At 50.3% G+C, this 19,209-nt stretch overlaps 6 protein-coding genes across 6 annotated transcripts; 5 read left to right on the top strand and 1 right to left on the bottom strand.

Annotated features, from left to right (window-relative positions):
* Window positions 1-107: 107 nt before the first annotated feature.
* N7508_001060 (serine/threonine-protein kinase RIO1) lies at window positions 108-1,802 on the top strand (the record flags this gene model as incomplete). Its single annotated transcript, XM_058459126.1, has 1 exon — window positions 108-1,802. One exon carries the CDS (start codon window positions 108-110, stop codon window positions 1,800-1,802), a length of 1,695 nt encoding a protein of 564 aa, XP_058322658.1.
* Window positions 1,803-2,486: 684 nt separating this feature from the next.
* Window positions 2,487-4,121, bottom strand: N7508_001059 (autophagy-related protein 17; the record flags this gene model as incomplete). The annotated part of the gene is made up of 1 exon (XM_058459125.1): window positions 2,487-4,121. One exon carries the CDS (start codon window positions 4,119-4,121, stop codon window positions 2,487-2,489), a length of 1,635 nt encoding a protein of 544 aa, XP_058322657.1.
* An 861-nt stretch (window positions 4,122-4,982) lies between these two features.
* On the top strand, window positions 4,983-6,998 carry N7508_001058 (F-box/WD repeat-containing protein; the record flags this gene model as incomplete). Its single annotated transcript, XM_058459124.1, has 1 exon — window positions 4,983-6,998. One exon carries the CDS (start codon window positions 4,983-4,985, stop codon window positions 6,996-6,998), a length of 2,016 nt encoding a protein of 671 aa, XP_058322656.1.
* A 593-nt stretch (window positions 6,999-7,591) lies between these two features.
* Window positions 7,592-9,554, top strand: N7508_001057 (uncharacterized protein; the record flags this gene model as incomplete). The annotated part of the gene is made up of 3 exons (XM_058459123.1): window positions 7,592-7,630; window positions 7,685-9,453; window positions 9,503-9,554. 3 exons carry the CDS (start codon window positions 7,592-7,594, stop codon window positions 9,552-9,554), a joined length of 1,860 nt encoding a protein of 619 aa, XP_058322655.1.
* A 1,925-nt stretch (window positions 9,555-11,479) lies between these two features.
* Window positions 11,480-13,291, top strand: N7508_001056 (putative C6 finger domain protein; the record flags this gene model as incomplete). The annotated part of the gene is made up of 1 exon (XM_058459122.1): window positions 11,480-13,291. One exon carries the CDS (start codon window positions 11,480-11,482, stop codon window positions 13,289-13,291), a length of 1,812 nt encoding a protein of 603 aa, XP_058322654.1.
* A 350-nt stretch (window positions 13,292-13,641) lies between these two features.
* N7508_001055 (putative ubiquitin-specific protease UBP12) lies at window positions 13,642-18,583 on the top strand (the record flags this gene model as incomplete). The annotated part of the gene is made up of 6 exons (XM_058459121.1): window positions 13,642-13,657; window positions 13,826-13,878; window positions 13,913-15,683; window positions 15,746-17,064; window positions 17,125-17,776; window positions 17,832-18,583. The coding sequence occupies 6 exons, from the start codon at window positions 13,642-13,644 to the stop codon at window positions 18,581-18,583; spliced, it is 4,563 nt and encodes a 1,520-aa protein (XP_058322653.1).
* Between the last annotated feature and the right edge of the window lie 626 nt (window positions 18,584-19,209).

Here is a 19,209-nt window from a genome sequence, read left to right as displayed (position 1 = left end):
GGGCGCGGGGTTCTGCCGGGCGGTCAGTCAAATTTGGGCCACAGAAAAAAAAAACCTTGGGGACGGACGAACTCACATCTCTGCTTTCTCGACATTGAAGTTCCAGAATGGCTTCAAACGAGAACAATACCCAGGCTACTGGCATTGCCGATGGCCTTGCGCCATCCCACACCTATGTGCCCAATGAGGGCTACGTGAACCCCAATAATGCAGACTCCGCTGCAGCGGGGCAAGATCTGCCCGATGAGCAGGACGATGAATACGACGAGGACTATGAGGATATTTTCGAGGAGGAATTGGATCGCGAGGATATTCTCTCTTCCGATAACTCCGATCTGACCAAGGCCTACAACCGGCAGCGCAAAATCAACGATCTTGCTGCCGACTCGAATGTCCCGAAATGGACCTATCCCAAGACGAACACCCAGAAGCCTACCGTCAACACCTCTGCCTCCATCGATGACCAGGTCAAGTCGCTTACTCGCCACGCTGGCAAGATCAAGCTCGACGATCAACAGGCTGGTATCTCAGGCAAGGCTGAAAAGGGTGGAGATAAGGCTGACCGAGCCACCTCGGAACAAGTGTTGGATCCCCGTACACGAATGCTCTTGCTGCAGATGATAAACCGTGGTCTTGTCTCCGAAATTCACGGATGTCTGTCTACCGGAAAGGAAGCCAACGTCTACCACGCCATGTCCTTCCCCCAGGAAGATGAAGATGCTACCCCGCTACACCGCGCCATCAAGGTCTACAAGACAAGTATCTTGGTCTTCAAGGACCGTGATAAGTACGTTACTGGCGAGTTCCGATTCCGTCAGGGATACAACAAGAGCAACAACCGCGCTATGGTCAAGCTCTGGGCCGAAAAGGAAATGCGTAACTTGCGCAGAATCTACGCTACCGGTATCCCTTGTCCCGAGCCTATTTACCTTCGTCTCCACGTCCTCGTGATGGGTTTCATTGGTAGTTCCAAGGGTCTGGGCGCACCCCGCCTGAAGGACGTGGACTTTAACATCCCCGAGCCCGAGACTCGCTGGCGCGCATTGTACATGGAATTATTGGGTTACATGCGTGTTATGTACCAGACCTGTCGTCTTGTCCATGCCGATCTGAGTGAGTACAACATCCTCTACCACAAAGAGCGTCTCTACATCATCGATGTCAGTCAGAGTGTTGAGCACGACCACCCTCGCAGTCTGGAATTCCTGCGTATGGATATCAAGAACGTCAGCGACTTCTTCCGCCGGAAGAATGTTCTCACATTGCCTGAGCGTACTGTCTTCCAGTTCATAATTTCCCCCGATGGCCCGTCTGAGATCGCCGGTGGAGCCGAAGAAATGAACGCTGCCATTGAGAAGCTTCTCGTTGCCCGTGAGGAGGGTGACGAGGAACAGCAGGAGGCCGAGGATGTTGACACTGCTGTCTTCCGTCAACAATACATTCCCCAGACACTAGAGCAGGTGTACGATGTCGAGCGTGATGCCGAGCGCATCCGTGATGGTCAAGGTGCCGATCTTATCTACGGTGACCTCTTGGCCGGTGGCAAGAAGAAGACTGAGGTCGAAGAAGACGCCGCCTCTGATGCCAGTGGTGGTGTCTCCGTCTCAGGATCCGACTCAGATGACGACGACAGTGATCCCTTCGCCAAGAAGGCGCCTCGGGGTAAGCGTTTCGAAGACAAAGATTCCAAGCGCGACCACAAGGCAAAGGTCAAGGAGGAGAAGCGTGAGCAGCGAGCGAATAAGATGCCCAAGCATATGAAGAAGCGTCTTGTCTCCTCTTCCTCCCGGAAGAAGAAATAAGCGCACGGTTTCTCTTATCTTTCTTTGCATGTGCACGTTGCGTTTACACATTGTGTGAGTAACCGCTTGGCATGATTTGATGATGAAATGCATATATGGATGGAGCATTGGGCATTTGATACCTTGGTCTAGAATACATAAAATGGGACAGCATATATATCTGCTACACAAAAATATATTCATGGCGAACCATTACGAGTATCTAACTTTTGAACACAAAATGGTTCTATGTATATTGCTTTTTATATGCCTCACAAGCTCAGCCGGACAATGACTTATCAGAGCTCTCTTTGGAAGTCATTCCAAACCAATTGTCCCTCAATCTCTTGCAAGATCCAGAATACGAAGTGCTTACATCTTCGAGGAGTATGCATCTGAAGCATGTGGATTGAACAGGGAATTGAGGACGGAAAGGCAGGTCGGACCTATTGGGTTTTCATCATCTAGGTCATATTGCAAGTCCAGCTCGCATCGTGATTGTGATAAAGTAGCTAAATATAGCATGGGGCAAGCTTGATATCCAATTTCCACCGATTATACATAGAGTGGTGGGATAGATAGCAGAAGATTCAAATGAAGACGCCGGGGGAAATGATGCATCGCTGTACTGGAAGGTAATGAGGCGGGTATTAGCAGTAATTGAGTTAGGTATATCGGATGGAGATGGATTGTGGCTGCATGGGTTCACGCAACGTTCTTATGCCGCGCTTTGACCCGTGCGTATGCTTGTTCGATAAGGTCTTTCGGAAGGGTTGGGATATGTTCCCCCTCAGCACTGTCATCTGGAACCCCTGGTTTGACAGCCTCGGCCAACTCGTGAGCCCTGGATTGCTCCTTGGTATCCTCAAGAGCAGGGTTACCGTCGAGGTGACCCCCTGAGAGGCGGAGGAATTGCACCTGCATGGGCGCTAGTCCAACACCAGGCCAGATGTCCGAGGGGAGGAAATCACCCTGGTCGACACGGAAGGCATCCCGAGCGGCAGCGTCTTCATCGTGGAGTTGATCCAGCTTGTGCCGGGTGTCTCGGAGGACCTTTTCCACCCTTAGGCGGACATGCCTTCGACGAGCTACCTCGAGCATAAGGCTATCATAGGCATTGAGGAAGCCATCATAGAGGGAGTGTAGGTCAGAGAGTTCTACAAGACCAGTGTTAATGCGGTCATTTTCCTCGTGCCAAACTCTGGTAAAATTGTGTGCCTGGGAGATGTAACGAGGCAGACGAAAGGAGGCCAATGAGGACAGGTGGGTGTTCACTTCAACGGTTGCCTTGGAAATAGTCAAGAGCACATCTCGTTGGGCTTGTACCTGTTCGAAAATGGATTCCATGTCGGTGATGCGATCTTGAATTTCCATTACCACATCATCGGCCTCAGGAGCATCCTTGATAATGACAGTAACCATCTCCTGGTATTCAGCGTCTGTCATGGGATCCAGGGGTGCGTTCAAATTGGCATTGATTTCCGCCCCAATATTTGGCATCCCGTCGGTGCTGCGGTCCACCCCCGTGGGCATATCTCCTGTGATAGATCGTGCAACTGCTCCTCCACCATCTGTATGTTTCACAGCAGTGACGCAGAGGTCAAAATGACGAACCAGGGACTCAAGGAGGCCGGCCATTTCTTGGGCGTGGGCCTCCAATGACTGGATCTGACCAGGCATCGACGATAGCGTGAGCAGGCCGGAATCCGAGGCAGAGGAGGACGATGACGAGACTGACACACGGGATGAGGCCAATTTCGTAGCTGTGTGGTAATGTCGGAGTGACTGCCTGGTGGCTTGAAGCTCGTCATCAAACTCCCGATTGGATGTGTCCAACTCCGCTCGTGCTGTGTTAGTACGGTCTATTGAGTCTTTCAAGGACGCATGCAGCTCTGCCACTCCTCGCTCATCGACAAAGTCATGGAGAGTCTTCTGAGCTTCATCCCCGGGTCTGAATGAAGGGTGAACAATGGTCCCACGCAGTAAATCCAGGGTATCTTTGAGGCGAGCATCCGCTGCATCTAGGTTTCTCAAGGCAGCCGAGAACTCATCACGACCTCGGTATGAGATTTCCTCCACCTCGGTGCGGACGTCATATAGCAGCCGCAGCTGGTTGTTGAGACCTCGGCGTAGAAACCCTGTCCGAGAGCAGACAATGACGCTCTCCTCCAACGCCGAATGGGATGCAGTCACAATTTCGTTGGCTCGCCACACATGGTTGATTGAGGAGAGCGACCGCTTGGCTCCCAGGAGATAGGAGATTAGGTTGTCAACCTGCGGCATAGAATTCTCCTCGTCCGGGGGAGGAATCGATGATGCGGATGACTCGGATGACGACATTTTGGCAACAACGGAGGCGATGAGGTGATACCAGGGTGAGCAGACACAGCTCTCAACCAGAAAACCCTCGATCGAGGCTACGAGAGGGAGGGATTCGGAATCTACTATCAGTTGAAAGCTTAGATCATTGAGCTTGTTGGCCAGATGTATCCGAACTGATATAGAGGAATTGAAAGACGGAGGCCTGGAATGCAGGGATGCACACCGATAAGCTCTTCTCCACCAAAGCTGGGAGGAGCAAGCGTCTTACCAGTGGGTCTGGGGCTAGACTTAATATCTCCACTGTATAGAAACAGAAGCTTCCGTAATTAGCGGTGTGAGCCCGTCTGAAACCCCAGTTTGATACATTCGCGAATCATAAGAAGAGAAGAAGTTGGAGAGATGGGCAAGTGTTGATGTGAGCAATCGCGGAGATGTCGCAATCTCAGTCACGTGCCTCACCGCCCAGCACGTATTCGCCTTCCGTCACGCAATTCCTCTCATTTCAAGTCGAACTAAACCAAATCCGATCTATTGCGACTACTGAAATTAGACGATTGTGCAATCGCCTTATTGTTTAAAGTCTCCGGTGATCCCGGTTGACTTCTGCATCTCCCAAGGTTTCTTCTGTGTCATTAACCTTAGGGTATCCCGAGGTCCTCAGGGTACTCATTATCTTCCTACTTAATCCCCAATATTCCTGGGATATCAGACGGAGTATTTCTCTGTCACATCGCCACTATCATATCGGAGTGTTGCGCGACAATATTCGAGCGCCGACACGCGCAAGCCACCTTCATCCTTGTCGCTGTGCAACAATAGGTATAACCGTCACCTTCATTTAATGCGGCCTTCCCCTCTCAACCTCACCGATCCTCAACCATGTCCGATATTCCGGAAACCCGACTTGTGCAGCACACCCTGACCCCTGCCGCCACTGCGGGCCCAAGTGCAAACGCCGATTCCAACCGCTCTCCGCCCCGCAAAGATTCTGACACACAGACATTGGAGGAACGGGCAAGGCAGAATGTTGCGTCTTTCTTGACAAAGTACCAACCGAGGCAATATGCGCCTTTGCGCTCTGAGATCAACACTGCTGCTCAGCATCGCCCGGTGAACGCTAGTTACTGCTACCGTCACCAACCAGATTCGAAGTGCAGACGCCAAGCCGATGAGCAGTCAATGACTCGGCTGCAAAGCGATCTGGACACACTCCCTCAAAGTGATCAGCAAGGCATCGCCCACGTTTGGTCCTTGTTCTCCGCTGCTCCAGCCAAGCAGCGCACTCTCATGCTTCAGGGAATTTTGGCTCAGTGCTGCTTCCCCCAACTCTCTTACATCTCTGCTAGCGTCCGCGAACTGATCCGAATTGATTTCCTTGGAGCCCTGCCCCCAGAACTGTCTTTCAAAATCCTTCGATATCTTGATACCGCGTCCCTTTGCCGAGCAGCTCAAGTGTCTCATCGCTGGAGAGCCTTGGCTGATGATGATGTGGTCTGGCACAGGATGTGTGAGCAACATATCCGCCGCAAGTGCAACAAGTGTGGCTGGGGTCTTCCGCTTCTGGATCGCAAGCGTTTGCGTGAGGCAAAGCGTGAGATCGAGCTCCGTGCCACCAATTGGGGGCACAACCAGCCTGCTGCAGCCCCTGTCGAGAACACCATTTCTGAGTCTTGCTCGACAGCCGAGCCTCCTGTTGGTGGAAAGCGCAAGATTGACTTTGATGACCATAGCACCGCACTGACAAAACGTCACTGTGCAACCCCCGGACAAGCTCTCGAAGAGGACGAAGGTTATTTCAAGACTCGTTACCGTCCATGGAAGGATGTCTACCGTGACCGCTTCGTGGTTGGCATGAACTGGAAGCACAAGCGATGCTCGGTTAAAGTGTTCAAGGGCCACCGAGACAGTGTCATGTGCCTGCAATTCGAGGACAACATCTTGATGACTGGATCCTACGACGCCACTATTAAGATTTGGGACACCGACACTGGCGAAGAATTACGAACACTTCGAGGCCACACTGCTGGAGTGCGTTGTCTCCAGTTTGACGATACCAAGCTGATCACCGGTAGCTTGGATCGCAGCATCAGAGTGTGGAATTGGCGCACGGGCGAATGTATCTCCAAATACAATGGTCACAGTGAAGCGGTCATTGCCCTCCACTTTGATAGCACTCTTCTGGCTTCTGCCTCCGTTGACCACACAGTCAAGATCTGGAACTTCAAGGATAAGTCCACTTTTGTGCTTCCTCATCCAGAGGGAGTCAACGCTGTGAAGATCGACACTCCCTCGCGTACAGTCTTGACTGCCTGTGATGATGGCGCAGCTCGCCTATGGGATTTGGACACCAAGACTTGCATTCGATTGTTCCACAATCACATCGGAGCAGTCCAGCAAGTTATCGCTTTGCCACGTGAAATTGAGCTGGAAAGCCACCTCGCTGACTGTGAAAACGATCACGTCAGTACCTCCTCTCAGGATGGCGATGCCGTCAACACCCTTTCCCCCATTCTTGAGGCCAAGTCCCTCTCTATCCAACCTTCGTCTTTCGGCGCTTCCTTCGACCAAGAAGAGAGCCGCCTGGAGCCCCCACGCTACATTATCACAAGCGGTGTCGATGCCACTATTCGCTTGTGGGAGACCAGCACTGGAAGATGCCTCCGTACGTTCTTTGGTCACTTGGAGGGTATCTGGGCTCTCTCTGCTGATACCCTGCGGATTGCATCGGGCGGCATGGACCGCATGGTGAAGATATGGGATCCCCGTGTTCCCACTTGCCAGGACACCTTTGAAGGCCACCGTGCTGCTGTGAACTGCATTGGTCTCAGTGATAGCCGATTCATCACCGGTGGTGACGACTACCAAGTCCGCATGTACGATTTCCGGGCTTCGTGAAGTCCGTTCTTTTCTTCTTCTGTCTTATTAACTACTCCACTTGTTGGGACGGAAACGGGGTGTTTCTACAGTACAATGCCCGCGTTTCTCCCTTGTTTCTTTTGCATTTCTTATTGATGGATGAGATACCCTGGCGCATTCAACAACAGTGATTTGCTGACGAAGAGGTCGGACCTCTTTTACCTCTGCATTACAGGCGCTTTGGAACTTTTTTTCTCTTCTTGCAAATACTACCAGATCGACTGGTTTCATGTTAATAACTCATCTTTCCTGTTTATAAAGGCCATAATCAACTTTCTATCAAAAGTATATTCCCTTTCTGTACAGGGTAGAGCAGGCTATAGTTAGAACTCACCCAAACGAGTATAGATCGGCATATTTGTCCCAGTGACGTAGTGGCCTTGGCCTTTCATCTCGGATCTCTCATGCAAGGGTCCAGGGGTGCAATCCCTCTAGGGTTATTTGGACATCATTCGTGCCGACTCTAAGAACATCTTTCACAATTAAGAGCCCCCACATTCTCGCATTAATTGAACGTCGCCTTTGCTGCAACTGCAGTGGCTTGGGATTGAGTTATCCACAATATCACAGCGATGATCTTCTTAAGTTTACGTCGTATCAGGCGTTGGCTGGTGAGCCTCGAAACCAAATCCATAGTGGAATTCAATTGCTGATCAATTGCATAGCTTGGTACCGTCAGTCTAGTATGGCAAGAAGAGAAGTACGATCTACTCGGCAAAGGGAAAGAAAACAGCGCGAACTACCACTCTCATCATGGGAAAAGACTGTGCAGACTTGCCCTTACGGCAATTTCAATTACAGCTATGATTATGTTCTTCGGTCCTCCAATTCTGACCAGGCCAGATGAAACACTATGTCCACATCCTGTCTTACAGCTCACAAGGAATGCCCAAAACGCATTCGACACGACTGTGAAAAAGCAGTCAAAATCATTTCATGAGGCTGTTGCAGAATACAAACGTCGATACAACATACCACCACCACCTCACTTTGACGTGTGGTATAAATTCGCTAGAGTCAAAGGGACAGTCCTGATAGATGAATTCGACATAATCTATCACGCCTTATTACCGTTCTGGGGAATCTCCCCAAGCGTCATCCGCGAAAGAACAAGACAAGATCTTGGATACAAGGACAATATGTTCATGGGCTGGTCTATACGAGCCGGTAAACCGATCTACACCGTCTTCGGTGAGCGCTACCAACGGGACGGCATGAAGATGATCATTGATCAATTCGCGGAATGGTTACCTGATATGGATATGGCATTTAATGTTCATGATGAGCCGCGCGTTGTTGTTCCGCATGAACAATTGAATCGAATGGTCTCTCTTGGCGGAGAAGCTCAGAATCGATTGGCTCGGACAGCCTCATCAAGGGGCACATTTTCGAAGCAGGAATATGTATCTGAATGGGTAGCATCAGTCCCGACGACCAGATACAGTAACCTGGCACTACAAGAAAACTGGGCTCATTCGAGCATTTCTTGTGCTGCAGATACCCCAGCGAGAAACCTAAACGGACATGCTGAAGATGACACAGCCTCTTATGCAATTGAGCCTTTGGGATTTGTGTACAACCACACTGCGTTTAGCGATGTTTGCAAGAATCCATCGCTGCGACACCGCTTGGGTCTCTTCAAGGGACCACATGTCTTGAAGCTCACTAATGAGCTTGCTCCTGTATTCTCTGTGTCAGCGCCTTCTTCCTTCCAGGATATTCCAATGCCGTCGATGTGGTACTATAAGGATAAGATGTCATATGAAGAGGAGATTGACCTTGAATGGAAAGAAAAGAAGGCTCAATTATACTGGAGAGGGGGCAACAATGGGGCTCACACTAAGGAAGACTCCTGGCGCTGTCTGTTGCGTCAGCAAGTTGTGGGGAATTTGACTCATCCCACTGCTTCGCAATATATCTTAAAACGTAATTCAAGATCAGCGACGTCATCGTGCAGTGATATTGGCAGCAGCCATGGAGTTGTTGAACAGATTCATCCATCACAATATCGGGACCACTTCAATCTCAGATTCACGGAGATTGATTACTGCGAAGATGGCTGCCAATCACAGCTTGAATTCTTCGGGGAGCCAGCTAGCTTCGAATGGCCAAAAGAAGCATGGCGGCACCGCTACTTGCTAGATATGGATGGCTGGGCATACAGTGGCAGATTTTATGCTTTCTTGCGCAGCAAGAGCTTACCTATGAAACTATCAGTCTTTCGTGAATGGCATCGAGATATCCTGGTCCCATGGGTTCATTACGTGCCCCTCAACAAGGATGTGCGCGAAGTGCCCGAGTTGATTCGATACTTTGAACATGACCCCACTGGACGAGTGATTGCACAGACTATAGCCGAAAACGGGAGATTATGGGCAAACAGGGCTCTCAGAAAGGAAGACATAGAAGTCTATATGTTCCGCCTGTTCTTGGAGTATGTATCCCCCTCATCTTGTTCATTTAGTGCTAACAGACAGAGAAAGATTTGCACGTGTACAAGATGATAGTCGCGAGATGCTCGCATACAGTGAGTGATCTTCAAATTAGTATCTGTGCACAAGAACGAGTGTGTCGTGTAATCTAGACCAGATGGACGTAGCCTGATTGGGCTTAGCGCCCGCATATCTCAAACTCTATTTCAGATTGAGCCAATGAAAGAATATGAAATCTTCCGTACCATGGTTTACAGCACCGGTGCCCTGGTTTGACGGCTGCTATATCCAACAGCTCTAGTAAACCAACCCTGTTGTGAATGAGTCAACATGCTAATAACAGACTTAGAGCTTTGTTTAAAAGCAGCCAGAATAACCAGTTAGATCGACATCAACGATGAACACACCCTCACCGTTGAGGCACGAACTCTCGCCTTCTGATATCTCCGATACACCAAAGATAAAGCCGGCCATACCGAACAAAATTAAAGAGCCTGTAAAGAGACCTGGGGCTACTGAACTGTTTGTTCGGCCAACCTCAGAGGACTGCGGCTGACCATATACATCGTCAGAGCGTTAACCCTCATGCTGATGCTTGGCAGCGGTGCGGGCTTTTACGTGGCCAGAAAACGCCAGATGGACAAGGAGAAATCATTGCAGCAGGAGAACATTAACCTTACGGCGCGTGAGGTTAATTCAAGCCTGAATTCTGCGTCTTGGACCAGTGCGGAACGCTTTCCAGAGAGTTCTCTGGCTCATTAACTGCCTTCTGCTATTCTCGCTTTCTCTAATAATGTTCCTGTTGCAATTGAGACGATCCAGAGAACGTTCATCGTTAAGACCAACGTCTTACGGGAGACTGCTCTTGATTTTTCTCCTCTCGTCAGCAGTATGACTGCAATGCACATGTGACTTCTTCCCCCCTAAGAGGAGTTGAGACTCACCTTTAAGGATTGGTAGACAGTCTTAGAGGCACGAAGCTATTTCTGAGGATCCATATTTGTGTATTCTTCTCACAAACAATGATATTATACTCTGATAGCATGAGTGATGTTGCTGTGTGGGGGGTGATTATGCTGTTTCTCATGTTTCTTTTCTCGCGTATTCTATTCTTCTTTTGCTTTGATTTGTTTAGCTTGGAGTACTCTAGTATATTGGATCTGTTAGTCAGCTAAGCTGAGATATATTATCAAATTCCCTGTATGGCTATTACATACATGAAGTTATTATTGCGCACACTTTAAATATTATATCAGTTAATGAGCATTCTGTATTGATATCATGAAGTACCAACGGGGTCTTGAAGTAGAGTCATCATATGAGACTGCAGATCGTATGAATTCACATACAACTCGAGCCAGTTCCCTTTTCAGATATTCGTCATTTGATCGTGACTTCCTGTTGGTTTTGTCCGTGGAGGTCCACGAGCATATGTAAGTTCTTTTGCGTTGTTTTACGTCTTTAATACCTCATTTCACGCTGGTATCATCGCTTCGCGCTTATTCTCATTTGGCTGCACGCAACGAGACCGAAATATGGGTTCCCACCTTTCTTCGCTCCCACCTCCCCATACTTCGACCGCTCCACCTCCACAAAGTCCACTTTCACCTCCATACTTGAGCATTCACATTGCCCTGACTCGCATCTATTTCTTGCTAGTCTCTTTCTTGCTAGAAATTGTGCTCAGTTGACCTTCGCGTCTGCTTCTGGTTGTTTCGTTTCTGTTCGTTCGCGCACAGCAAACCGCAAACCCACCGTGAGTTTCCGCTAACCCCCAAAATCGGTGTCTCCAATTCAATATTCATGTATCGGCCAGTGTCCCTGTTTTAGACTGATGCTCCTGGGTACACCAGTACCTTGTCGTCGTCATGTCAGCTCACGGCCCCAGTAGTTCTTCGACCGCTCCAGGACAGCAGAGAATACCCGTTGTATTTCTCACCTGGCCCTTCACGCTCCGCCGGTGAGTATTTAAGCTGAGTCTGTATACTTCACTGGTGCTGATGGTCTCGCTCTCACAGGAGCCTCCAGATGGAAATGCCTTACTCGGAGGCGAGACTGCACCAAGTTGAAGAACTCTTTAATGGCTGCGTGAGCCGGTTTCGTGTTCTTCCGGTCCAATACAACCTGCGTGAACGTGGAAAAAAGCGTCCGGAGATCCTCGCATCGTGGCACGATGACTCGGATGATGAGGACTATGATCCAGAAGAGGATCGATCTCCAAAGAAGCACAAGTCTCCCATGTCTCGCTCCGGGGGCGCAATCTCTCGAGGAGTCCGAAAGGCTCGGAATTTGGCGTTCTTTTCGCAGGCCAATAGGGCCAATGGTTCGGAAAACTCCTTCGACCTTGAAACTTGCCATAGTGAGCCTGAGCTGGAACCCGATGTTTGGGATCAACGCTGGGCTGTCGATACCTCAATATCTCCCAATTCCCGATACCAGATGCGTCCCCGTGCCCAACCTCAGCCAGAGAGCCCTAACAAAGCCAAAACCGATATTCGAGTTGCAACCAGGTCTCTAGTTCCTGCATCTGCGTTCTCGTCAACGCCACAAAATGACAACGACCCTGTCCGAGGATGCCAGGCCTGTGGTGAAATCAAACAGATTTGTTCACTGGCAAGTGATCCTGATCTGTATGCATATCCGTGCATTGAGTGCGAAGAAGATGGTTTTGACTGTGTGGTAATTCCCAAGCCCAAGTGGAAGCGGTCATGCGAGAAGTGTCGTAGCAACCGTGGTGAGCCATGCTCCTACCGGTTTGTCGATTATGACCATGAGCTGCCCTGCCACTCATGTCTTGATCACGGATATCCTTGTGTCGCCGGACCGGCTAGACACGTGCCTATTGCTCGCATGCCCGAGGACGCCGACGAGACTTGCGCAGGTCATTTAACCACCCACGTTACCAATCGTAGCGACGACGACGAGCCTATGCAAGGGGCCGCACTCGATAATACCGAACCCTCCGAACTTAGCGAGCCCAGCCCCATTCAGTCAATCACACTCTCGGACACAGGTAATGGCAACAATGACACTGTGAACGCCTATGGGGACGAGGACATGCAAGAGGCTCCAGTCCAAGAGGGCAGCGCTGCTCCCATCACTGACGGCCATGATCAAGCCGAACAACACTCTGTTAGCTTTGGGCAGGTCTGTCGTATCCAGACCGAGTTCGCGCACCCTCTCCACTTCGGTGATCATCGTGATGTTCCTCAAGAGGGCCCGACTTGCCACTGGTGCCACAACTTTGCGTATGGAATCGTTGGACTCGGTGTGCGTAACCCGGACGTCATCAATTTCGGTACCAAGATGGTCGAGATGAGCTATGGTCACACAGGTGAAGAAAAAGAAGAGACCCGAATGTGTCTCCAATGCGTTCTCAACAGGATCCAGATCATTCAGTGCACCCATGGCAGCGTAGACCGTTTGCGTGCAGCGGATGCAGAGCGGGAGGCCTCTGAGGGGATCGCGGAGTGGGAGAACTTCATCAGAGCGCGTGACGCTATCCTCAACCCCGAGACCATTGCTTCAGGCCCCGCCTTTTCGACCAATCGTGAGTGGTGTGCTCTATGCCGCTCGCTCGCTGCATGGACTTGCAAGACACCTCAGTCATCTAGCATATGTGACCCTGCAATTAACTGCGAGAATATCACGTATGGATGTGGTCTGCATCTGTGCCAGCCGTGCTGCGAGCTGGTCAAGTTTTTCAACGGGGATCTGAATGCTGTTCACGATCATTATGTACACGAAGGGGGCGAGGGAATGCAGCTGCGTGCTGATAGCCAGTTTATCCTCTCTGGAAGCAGCCGTAACATTCTGCACAAGCTTATGCTGGTGGAGTAGATAGTGATTACACCTTTCATCCGAGCGATGTGTAATTACAATCCGAAGCCTTACATAGTTTAATCCATCGCGAATATGTCATGAGGTTATCCTGAAACGTGAGAGTAAACTTGTCTCAAAATGTGTTTAGGTGTAAGGCTTAGCATGTATGTATTTTGCAGACTTCTATGTGAATAATGAGGTGCAGATGAAGAGCAGGTCGTTTGAATGATGTCCGAATAGCGACATTGTTCCCGGGTTAATGGGAATGCGTAGGCAGCTTCAAAATCTGCCAAGTGTGAAAAAGTATGTAGCATTCTCGTAGTCTGAATAGTGTCACACTAGCTATTGACGAACGACTTTCGTTATTCATGAGTCGGTCCTATTGTTTGTATGAGACGAATACACTCAACTTGGGGCATCTTCGTCCAGTTTGAGCATAAAGTCGACCTGTACACTTTGTCTTTCGGTTTCTGATTCTTTTCCGCTTCTTTCAATCCTACTTCTCTAATGCGAATTTGAATATCTCGAAGTCAAGTGAAGTGAAGTAAGTAGGGCTTCCGCTCCGGGAAAATGCACTGACTAAAGGATTTTCTGCCAGCAAAATTGTGTTTTCTTCCTTCCAACCTTTTTTTTTTCAAGGTGTTCGCATCTCTTTCTATTTATCTGCCCCGAGCTGCGACACGAGGTGCGCAGCTCACCGTCACGACGTCTTCTCCAAAGCGCCGCAAAGTTTCCCCAGAGCCTCGCACCAGTCCAGGCCCCCGGGCTCGACGTCACGGCCGCTCCGAACCTCCATCCCGCTCTCGCCACCCTGCATCTTCAAGCCGGAGTAGCTCGTCGCTTTCTCCGCCCAGATACGTGCCCGCTCATCTGCAGTTTCAGTCCGAAACTGTGCCTGGTGGCCGTTCGCCGACTCCCGCGACCGCGACCGCCGGACTCACCCTCTCAAGCGAGCATTCCGACATGCCCTCCGACACTCGAGAGGGAACCCCTCTGAACATTGATGGCCGCTCTCCTTCTCCCGGCGAAAAGCGCCCGGCATCGGAAATCACTGACTCCGACCCGGAAGGAGGCGTGAGCACGAATCTTAGCAGCAATGCGCGCGCCTCTGGGGACAAGGCTGGAGCAAGCGATAACTCTGCGGCTGCCACCGCTTCGCATGCGGATACCGATGCGTCATCTGCGGCTCAGCAGTCCGGATCGGAATCATTGGAATCAGACAAGCCTACGATCGACGAGCAGGTGGCGGAAGTGAATGTGTTGAGAAACCAGCCGCTGAAGAATGGTCAGCAGGGTTATGTGGTTTCCATGGCATGGTTGAAGAAGGTGCTGGCCAGAACTACTGCCTTCGCAGGTCAGGTGGATAAGGAATCCCAGGATGCTGAGCTTGGTCCTATCGACAACGTGGATATTGTGCTTGACACGGACCCCGCCACTCCCAGCTTCAAGGATGAGTCGGACGAGACATTTGTGCCGATGCGCCCTGGCTTGCAAGCCGACCAGGATTTTGTGGTGGTTCCTCAGCAGGCTTGGGACCTGATGCGTGGATGGTATGGCGTTGCCGACCAGTCGCCTATCATTGTTCGATACGCCCACAACACGAACTCGCCCGGCGAGGACGAGACGATTGAGTACGAGATCAACCCTCCAATCTTCACAATCTTTAAATTGTCCAACCCTTCTGCGGGAACTACTCCAACAACTCTGAAGGAAAAAGATCTTCCGTCCGTCAAGATCTTGGCTAGTCGCCAGTTGAATTATCGGAAATGGCTAATGGACGCAAAAGAGCAAGCTGGAATCGAATTGTCCACCAAGGTCCGAGTTTGGAAGATCCTTCGTCTTCCTCAGAGCACAAATGGTTCAACCGCTACGACCCCTGCTGTTTCCCGCAGTACTTCACCCGCTCCGGCCTTTGCATTGGTCCCCAGCAAGTCCGACAAGCTTCTCATGGATTTGAATGTTTTCCTTGGCCTCTCAGAGGGCAGCCAACGAGAATTGCTTGAACAGGCGAAAGACCAGACCAACAACCCAAACTACAATGGCCGCATGAATCTGGTTGTGGCTGGTCTCGGAAATGCCGATTGTCTTGTTCTGGAGGAGCAAATTGGTGGGACGAGAGGTGGTGAATGGGTGTCAGAGGCATCTGCAAAGACCTTGAAGAACCTGGGCATCCCAGTGAACCAGCCAAAAACGCTCACCATCAAAATTGCTGAGAACAGTCCACCAGCTAGTGCCACAAGTGGTAGGTCCACTCCCGCTGGGCCGGCCCCTATTAAAGGATTCAATACTCGAGGCCGCAAGGGCCGATCACACAGAGTTTTGGGACTGGAGAATCTTGGAAACACCTGCTACCAGAATTCAGCCTTGCAATGTCTGCGAGCCGTGGAGGAATTGACATATTATTATCTCAGTTCGTACCCTTATGCCACAGTTAGCTCTCGAGAGAGACTTTGGCCGCTAACAATAACATAGGTGGTGCATACAAAGGCGAGTTGAATCTTGGAAACCCTCTCGGCTACAAGGGTGCGATTGCCAAAGGATGGGCTACCTTGCTTGATCAGTTGTACAACTCGGAGGGGGAGAGATTCGCCAACCCCAAACGGTTCCGTCATACAATCGGTCGTTTCTACGAACCTTTTGCTGGCTGGGAACAGCAAGACAGTCAGGAGTTCGTTATGTTCATCCTTGATGCACTCTCAGAGGACACGAACCGTATTGCGAAGAAGCCATACACGGAGATTCCTGACTCTACCGATGAGATGGTCCACAACCGCAAGGCTCTAGAAGAATTTGCGCTGCGATCATGGGACATTTACAAATCCCGTAATGACTCGGTCATCACCGATCTCTTCGCTGGCATGTACAAATCATCTGTGTGCTGCCCAGATTGTGAGAAGACGAGCATTATCTTTGATCCTTTCAGCACTCTCACACTCCCAATTCCCGCTCCTCCGGCCGTCATTACCAGAAAGGTGACTTTCATCCCTTTCGAGGGTCACCCTGTTTGCCTGAGCGTTCAGCTGGAAGCATCTCTCAGCTTGAGGGGCTGGAAGGAATATGTTGGCAAATGGATGGGTGTCAATCCAGACCAAATCGTTGCTGGCGAGGTCCACCACAGCTCGTTCTGGCAGTTATTCCTCGAAGACGACGTTTCTTTCGGCTCTCTTCGCACGAAGCCTGACGACCATATCCTGTTTGCCGACGTTGGCCCTATTGATCAAGAAGGCATTCTCCTTCCTGTCTTCCACCGCAAGAATAATTCTCGCAGTGCCAAGAACAATTTCCGCGATCTGTTCGGCCTTCCATCATTTATCCACTTATCTCAGGCGGAGTCTCATGACTTTGAGGCAATTTACCGCAAAATTCTCCGCTCTGTAGCCATCATGACTACTCGTGACATTCTAAATGGGGACGAGCCCAGCAAGGATGACCAAGTTACAGATGACTCGGACACTGTTGTCACCACAGAAGATGACTCTCATTCAGCCGACTCTAAGATCAAAACCTCGTCTGTGGAAGGTGAAGACAGTCTTGTGGACATTTCCATGCAAGACGCCCAGACTCCAAAGACCGGCGATGATACGGAAGACTCCGCTTCAGACTCCGAATTTGCAGACTTGCCTGAGCATCCCTTGGCAGGCAGAATTTCTCGGGAGCTGCTGAGTCTTTTCGAGGCTAAGATCCTGGTCACCAAATCTCCTCTTCCCGATGGCCGCAGTTTAGGCCAAATCAGAAACAAAGAATTGCCGTTGATTTCCTCTCGTATCCCAACTGACCAGGTTTCGAAGAAGGTGTGTACACATTCTTTTCATCCATTTTTTGATGCTTTTTCCCCTAACTTTCCCCACTAGGGCTCTGATTCTGCGTCCCATGTTTCTGCTGAAGACAACAGTGATGATTACAGTGATACCGATGGGTCGAATGCGGAGACCACAAAGGAGGACTCGATTCTTCGCCAAGGCGATGGCGTCGTCTTGGATTGGACACATGAAGGCTTCGATGCGCTCTTCGGCGGCAATCAGCGCGATAATGAGCCTCAAGGCCAGCCTTCTTACAACAACCTCAAAGTTCTCACGGATCCTGAGGCCATCGCCAAGCGCCAACAGCAAGTGAAGGCTAAGGCTGCTGGTGTCACTCTCGATCAATGTCTGGATGAATTCAGCAAAGAGGAAGTTCTTTCCAAGGGAGATGCTTGGTACTGCCCTCGTTGCAAGAAACACGTGCAGGCTCACAAGAAGTTCCAGCTTTGGAAGGCCCCTGACATTCTGGTCATTCAGCTCAAGCGCTTTACCCAGGCCCGTAGCTTCCGAAGCAAGCTTGATACTCTGGTCAAATTTCCCCTTGAGAACCTGGACTTGAACGGTCGAGTGGAGGGTCCCGAGGATGGCAAGAGTCTGGAGTACGATCTCTTCGCCATCGACAACCACCTCGGTGGCCTGGGTGGTGGCCATTACACTGCTTACATCAAGGATTTCTTGAGCGGTGAATGGAACCATTGCAACGGTAAGCTTTTCAGTCTTTTTTGTGGAAGGAAACATATCGCTGACCTCTTTTTCAGATACCCACGTTCGCCCCGTCACACAACTTTCATCTATGATTTCCTCTAATGCCTATCTCCTATTCTACCGTCGTCGTTCCACTCGCCCACTGGGAAACCAGGAACTGCAGAAACTGGTGGAATCCTACAAGAATCCTGCGGCTGATGCTGGCGATTCTTCTGTCTCCCAGTCACCTTCGGGGGACGGTCTCGGCGCCTCCTCCCGCAATGGCTCTTCGAGCGCCTTAGCCGCAGCCGGAGCAACTCCCCAACCAGGAAACGGTGGTTTGCGCGCCAACAATGTGGGGACGGAGGAGAATGATGATGATGAATACTCTACAGACGATGACAGTGATACTGGCTTCGAAAATGGCGAATCCGAAGGTATGACTCTCACCAACAACGAAGATGAGTCCGATCACGAGGACGAGGGACTCCCATCCCAGGACCCATTCAGCATCTTCAAGGAGCCTTCCTGGTCCTTCGATCAAGTGACCGAAGCTCACGACATGCCACAGATGACTCCACTTAATGTCTCTCATGACGACGATGGGCTTTTCAATGACAACGACAGCACCGTTGCAGTCGGTGACGAAATGGACGTGGACACTCGCCTCCACGACCCTGATGAATCTACTCCCGCTGGTCCCACTCCCAAGACCGGTGCCTCTTTCGAGGATGTTTCCAACATGATGATGGAAGACGAGTCCTCAGACGAACTCCCAGTTGTGGAGTTGCGTGTGGGCGACGAGGACAAGATGATTTCGGATTAATGAACAATGAACAAGAATCAACAATCAACAAATCAACAAAAAAGAAGTACAAACAAAGAAAAGTGAAAGGTCTCTCTATTCTGAAGATGATCTGGTGCATCCGGCGTTTTCCAACAGGGTTGGTGGGAGGTACATATATAGGAAAAGAGGATCCTGTGTTGGTTCTTTGCGTGTCAATATCGGTAGCCTTCCACGGAGGTTGTGGCATGTATCTACCTGGTGAGTTTCTGATTTTAGGACGATTAACTGGTCATTATCAGGTTGATGGGTCCTGAGATGTGTGGATTGGTTTATTTCATAGTTGTTGGTGTATCATATGGCATCTTACCACCCACATGGGGCAACTGCATTGAGTATTTGTCTTTTTATATATCACTTTGTAGATATTTGTCCCTTTCTTAGTTGGCGTCAAGCAGCAGTTCGCCATCAAAGGGTCACCCAAAAAGCATTCAATAGCAGTTTTGGCTCAATTGAAGATGTTGGGGGTTGTATAGAAAGGGCACCTTCCCTTAGGGCTGGGATGTGATCACTTCCATCTCACCTTCTATTTCCACGTCTTGCCTCATCTCACGTTTTGGTCTGATCTCTTCCTATTACCACGCACGAACAATGGACTGATCTATCAT

The sequence above is a fragment of the Penicillium antarcticum genome (genome assembly GCF_028974205.1).
Source record: "Penicillium antarcticum strain IBT 31339 chromosome Unknown utg000002l_segment0_segment0, whole genome shotgun sequence".
Classification (NCBI taxonomy): Eukaryota; Fungi; Ascomycota; class Eurotiomycetes; order Eurotiales; family Aspergillaceae; genus Penicillium; species Penicillium antarcticum.
The sequence above is the reverse complement of the archived record's forward strand: the minus strand, read 5'-3'. Positions and strand labels throughout refer to the sequence as shown.